The following is a 5,880-nucleotide window of genomic DNA, read 5'->3' on the forward strand; positions in this document are numbered from 1 at the left end:
TACTCTGATAAGGATAGAACAGTAGACATATTGCGCAAGTATGCAATAACCTAAACGGCTACGTATGAATTCCACAATATCCAATATCGGAACACCAGTTAGCCAATAAGAGAAATCTCTAGCCTACCACTTGATTAAGCTCTGAATGGCTGGTCTGTCTCTTTAGTCTACCATTACCCCGTTCAAGGTAATGCTTGGTTAGTTCATCCTAAAGCATTCTGCACAAGGGATTGCCATTACCCAGTTTAAGGTTCAATTTATCCTTATACAAGCATGTTCTAAAGAACTAGTTGAATGATTGTCCCTGATCTGTTACCGTAAAGAAAGTGACAAGGGTCCATCATTCTTTCCAAACAAATTATTAACTGCAAAAAGAATTTCTAAAATTTAACCAAATAAAGGTATACATGATTGATTCTCCTTCACTAAACCTAGTTCTCGAGCTACACCTTCTATATTCTAATCTATAAGCTGCTATCTTTCTACCCTGTTCTAAGTTTTTCTCTCTTCATCTCTCTCTAGTGAACTAAAATATGGTCAACTATTTGGTCATGTTTCCCCATCTTCCTCATTTCTGTACAATAAACAAAATGGACTAAGAAATGAAAAAACAAACAAGATGAGAAAAGTCTCTAATTCTTCTTCATCGTAGTCATATCTCATCAAGCAAATGACTAGCTTTTGGCAAGAATTCAACTGTTGGCTTCTGCATCTTCTCACAAGTTCTGATCCTCATCTCCAAGACCTTCTTGTGGGAATTGGAGTGCTGAGTAGGAACAAAGGTTGGACTTGCAGCAGGACGGTATTCAGGATAGAGTCTACCTGATTTGTAACGTACACCGCAGGCGTTGCAGAGGGTCTTCGGCCCCAAGGGTCCTGCTCTCCACTGTGGAGTCTTTGTTATCTCACAATGCAGACATTTCCTAACAGGAGCATTGGATGCAGTAGCCACACTTTGGAAATAGTCCATCGAACCTGACAAGGTTGGCATCTTGATTTTCTTAATTTTGATCTTCTTAATCTTCTTTTTGGGTTCGAATGATGACATACAACCCCGTTCGGCTAGTTTCATCATAACACGGAACTCTGCATGGTTGCCAATTTCCGAAAGAATCTCTGAACTGCTGGTGGCTGTGGTGGTTGTTGCGTCCGTAATGGATGATGTTGGAGAGACAAGTTGTATGACAGGGCGAGGGTTGAAGGTAGCAGGGCGTGGACGTTTGCTACGAGCACGACCTCGGATGAACGATTCAGCATTAAGTGGCATTGTTTTCATGCCACCAGAGCAAGAGCTGCTACTTTCCAGGACAGACACTGGACTGGATGTCTGGAACTGATTAAACTCATGACTCTCAGTCTTAATGTTGCTGCTGACATTGTTTTTGTTATCTGTAACGTTCGTAGTAGTATCACTGTCTAGGATAGTACTTCCGCCTGAGAAAGAATCTTCCATAAAGCTTGATAGCCATTCCATCTGTGGGAAATCATCATACTGACAAACATAGAAATTAAATAGAATCAGATGTGTTAATTAACTGTAACATGGTAGAGAGACATATTTATGGCATTGAACAACATATCTGTCAAGCTGTTTAAGGAACTACTGCCTCAAATTGGTAGCTAAGATCTTCTTTAGCCGATACATGTAAATATTTTCGAACAGAGTAATAACTTATGGGCCTAAAAAGAGTCCATAGAACATAAAGGCCCATGACAATAAAGAGACCACCAAATTTTTCTTGTTGAATGAAAGTTTACAGGTAGGGGTGTCATGTGTGGGCCCAGCCACCGACCCCACTACATGTGACTTGCTCGTGACTATAAATGGACAACCTAGTAAACCACCTATTTAACAACTTCACATGGTGGGGGTTCCTTTGTGGGACCCATTTTACACGTTCTGTTAGGGATAGATATCGGTGCGTGTAAACCGGTACGTAGTCACGTTACAGAAATGCCACATGTCACATATTCATTGGAAAAAAACCATTTTTGGACGTGTAAAGTTGTGATTTGGAAAGAGAGAGAAATGACATCATAGCCGTTAAACCTTTTCTGAACTGAAACTCAAAGCCAACTCAAAAATGCATTTACCTTAACCAGGTTTTTGTTAGTATGATTTATGACTATTTCTAAAATCCAACGGCTATTACAAGAAAAGCATATTCCATGTTGTTAAAAAAGAATCTCCTACTCGAACTATATACGTACTTTGATCCATAATCCGTACATTATACTAATCAGTTATTATTATGCAATGAAAACCGACTTTTTCTTATGCAGTGAAATTATTTTTCGATAAAACTAATGTTATCCTTTATGTTTGTTTTCTCTTTACGTAAATAAAAAAAAACTGACGGAAAAATAACCAAGTAACTCACCGGAAGTCCTGTATCAAGGTCTGAGGTAGTGTTGTTGTCGTTGAAAACAGAAGTTAAAGGTTCAATGGGTGGTGCTGAACCGGGCCAAACACCACTATCAAACTGATTACCAGCACCGACACTTCCACCGACGAGGTCTCCTTCAACTTCTTCTATAGGAAAGTCTAGTAAATCTTCGATACTATCGAATAAATCACCGCAGTTGTTTGAGGAACCCATTTCATCAATGAAAGCTGAACCAAGCATGTTTGTTTCCTTCTGTATATGTAGAACAATAGAGATTGTGAGAAACAAAGAAGTATTGGGTTTTACTGAGATTTCTTCTAGGGTTTAACACTTAAAAAGAATGGATATATATTTCGTAAAAAAGGAATCGTGACTAAGTTTAGTATTTATATAAGGGTGGACTATTCATCAACTGCGAGGAAATTTACTTGCTTAGAATACACAGAAAAAAAAAGGTTATCTTAAATAAATATAAATAAATTTCTTAAAGATTACGTTTTTTTTCCTTTTCTGTATAGAATTGCAATAAAAAAAGGATTTATAGTTGACGCGTATTTATTCACGCCACGAGGGTAATATAGTAAGAGTTCAAAATGAATAAAGAATAAAGATTTTGATAAGGTTTTAGAATCTCGAGGGATGAGGAGATGGTGTTGTAATTATAGTGTAAACAAAGTATCTCATTGGTTGGCCAACGTGTGTGTACTAGTCCTAGGCGTGTGAATATACAGGGTTTCTTTCTTTCTTTTGTTGGCTCGGAATTAAAACAACACCAGCTATTGTCATCCATGCAAAACCGTGTAAAAGTAAATTGGGAAGTGTACGAATGCCAGCACCTAAAACCTACACCCGTCACTTTTAGACTCCTAAAGATTATTTGTTTTTTCTTAATCTGAACATTCTATTTTGTCATTGTGGCCAGAAACCTATTTAGGCTTCCTGGTTTCATATCAAAGAGAACAAAGGTTAGAGCTGGGAATGAACAGTTCAACAAAGACTTCCTTGTTCGAACCCAATAGTTGAATGAATATCTACCACGAGAACTCAATACCCAATTGCATCCTTTCGTTCCTAACCAGAAGTTTCTGCGTGCTAAGCTTTGATGTTGATTCTTTTTCCGGGTGAGGTTTTGTTCTCTTAGTGTAACGTTTAAATTGCTTCTTCTACAAATACTGCAGAAGCCTCCACATTCGAGAGACCTGGGTTCCATTGAACCTAATTTTTAGAAAGGGACGGTCATTTACTTTACTTTAAAGAAATTTATGGGTTGATCATACTTATTGTGTGAACTACGCACCTAAATCATTCTATCCATTTTTTTTTTCACTGATTTATTTGAACACAGTTTTACCTAACTACCCACCATGTTTAACAGCCTATTTTGTACAAAATTCAGATTAACCTTTATCGTCTTGCATTATGTAAACCAAAGTATAAAAATTATTTTGCTCAAGTTAAAGAAATACTGAAAAAATATGCATAAACATTAATACGTTAATCCAGAAAAAGATTTAGTCCCTTTCACTGAATAACGCCAAAATTATGGTTTCTTATTATAATTAAGCTGATTCTTTTGTGAGCAACCAAAATTTAAATTTTCAAAACTGAAGCGTAGCGCAGAAAAAAATCGTAAAATTCAAATTCAAAATTTTCAATCTCAAACAGAAACCGAAAACAATGCTCAAATTTTTATTTTAAAATGTATGAACAGAAGTGTTACTCAAGAATTCGAATTTTGACTTTGATAACAGAATTTGCAGCAGAACAAAGAAGAAAACAAGAAATAATAAATTTGAAATTTAACCCGAGCGAATAAATTTGTTGATTTGGAGAGGTTGTTAATTAGGTAAGAAAGAGTAATTGCGTGATATTGTCTTCAAAATTGAATCAAATATTGAACAGAAGACATTAAAGAACCCTAATGAAACTAATGAGTTAAGGGGAATCAAACCTTTAATGTAATAATCTTCGAGATATGTTGAACGTAAGACACGGTAATGCCTTTAAAGCTTCAGAAAAAAACTGAAGTAGCAGAAGAAGAAGAAGAAGCAGAATGAATTGCCGACAATTACTTGACAGAAACTTACTCGAATTCCTGTTGAAACAATATAACAAAACACAAAACTGAGAATTCAAAGTATAATGCAAACACAATTCAAGCAAATTGAAATGGTGTGAACTATAAACTCCACCGCCAATGAATCAAATTCAAACAGAATTTTGAAATTGACGAGGGAATTAGACAAACCTGTTCTTAAACCCTAAATCTTGAACCGAAACATGCAACTGAGCTATAAAACACTGAATTATCTGTCTAAGAGAGAGCGAGACTGGGATGAAGGAGAGAAAGAAAGGAAGAAAGAAGCGTGAGACTGTGATGAAGAGGAGGAGGAGGTGGAAAAGAAGGTCCTAAAAAAGAGGGTGATGAACGTGAGAGAAGAATGAAAAGGATATGGTCTCTACTTCTGGTAGGTGGGTGAGTATCCTTGTTCATTGCTTAGCTGTCCCCTTTCTTCTTCTTCCTTTACTGTCTTGATGTTGAAGTCTTTTCTTTCTCTCTACCACCATCACTGATGTTGAAGGAAAGCAATTTCATGACCCTACCACCATCACTGCTTTATTTATTGGATTTATTTTCTTTTCTTTGTTCGTTAGTTTTGATTTTTCGACGTTTGCAATTAAACAGTCGCACAATAAAACGGGATTCCCTCGTTTTCCGGTTTCAAATTCAATAGTACGTGTCGGTGATATCTGGATTCAAAAAAAGTCATTTTCTCTTTTCCCCTTGCACATGAAGGTGAACAAATGTTGTAACTCCCTTTTCACTCTTCACTACGTTCAAGGTTTGCAAATAAAAGGTGCAACTCCCTCCTTTCCTTACCCATCAGCTTAAAACTCTATCCTGAATCCGTATTGTGGATATCCCATTGAGAACATGTATAAACCAACCCGGAAGTGATACCGTAGGTAGGGTCAGAAAGATCATAAAAATACTATAAATACAGGGTACGGTTCAGAATACTGTGTGCATGATAATACTTATCTAATACAATCACATGGTTCTGAGTTAGGAAAATATCGTACGATCTCATCAACAAGGAATCCAAACTATTGTCAGCGGTAGCATGCAATTGTGTGATGACTAGCTGAATGGAGTGGGTCCAGAATTTCTTTCTTTTTGAAATCTGTATACCTAGGCCCTAGATTAGATTCTTCCTCACTGTTGAAGCTTTTAGGCTCTACCCAAGTCTGTGGCTACTGTTAACAGTGTACAATAACCGTACTTCGTATAGCAATCAAAAGTTTTCACATTCTTTTTTAGGACAGTTGTTTATAGCCGTTTGATGCGATTATTAGGGGATTTGTGGAAACCTTATGTATTAATCGTACGGCCGAGATAAAAGATACGGCAATAGTACGTACCACTTTATTACTGGCTGATGATTACTGCGCAGTCGTCCAGGACCACAATTGGGACCATCTTATGTGCGTT

The 5,880-nt window shown here is 36.9% G+C and overlaps 1 protein-coding gene across 1 annotated transcript; it reads right to left on the bottom strand.

Annotated features, from left to right (window-relative positions):
* Positions 1-343: 343 nt before the first annotated feature.
* On the bottom strand, positions 344-4,823 carry LOC113298605 (GATA transcription factor 8-like). The gene is made up of 4 exons (XM_026547388.1): positions 4,636-4,823; positions 4,339-4,482; positions 2,382-2,639; positions 344-1,492 (listed from the first exon to the last, which is right to left on the bottom strand). Exons 3-4 carry the CDS (start codon positions 2,625-2,627, stop codon positions 653-655), a joined length of 1,086 nt encoding a protein of 361 aa, XP_026403173.1. The 5' UTR covers positions 2,628-2,639; positions 4,339-4,482; positions 4,636-4,823; the 3' UTR covers positions 344-652.
* Between the last annotated feature and the right edge of the window lie 1,057 nt (positions 4,824-5,880).

The sequence above is a fragment of the Papaver somniferum genome, chromosome 7 (assembly GCF_003573695.1).
Source record: "Papaver somniferum cultivar HN1 chromosome 7, ASM357369v1, whole genome shotgun sequence".
NCBI lineage: Eukaryota > Viridiplantae > Streptophyta > Magnoliopsida > Ranunculales > Papaveraceae > Papaver > Papaver somniferum.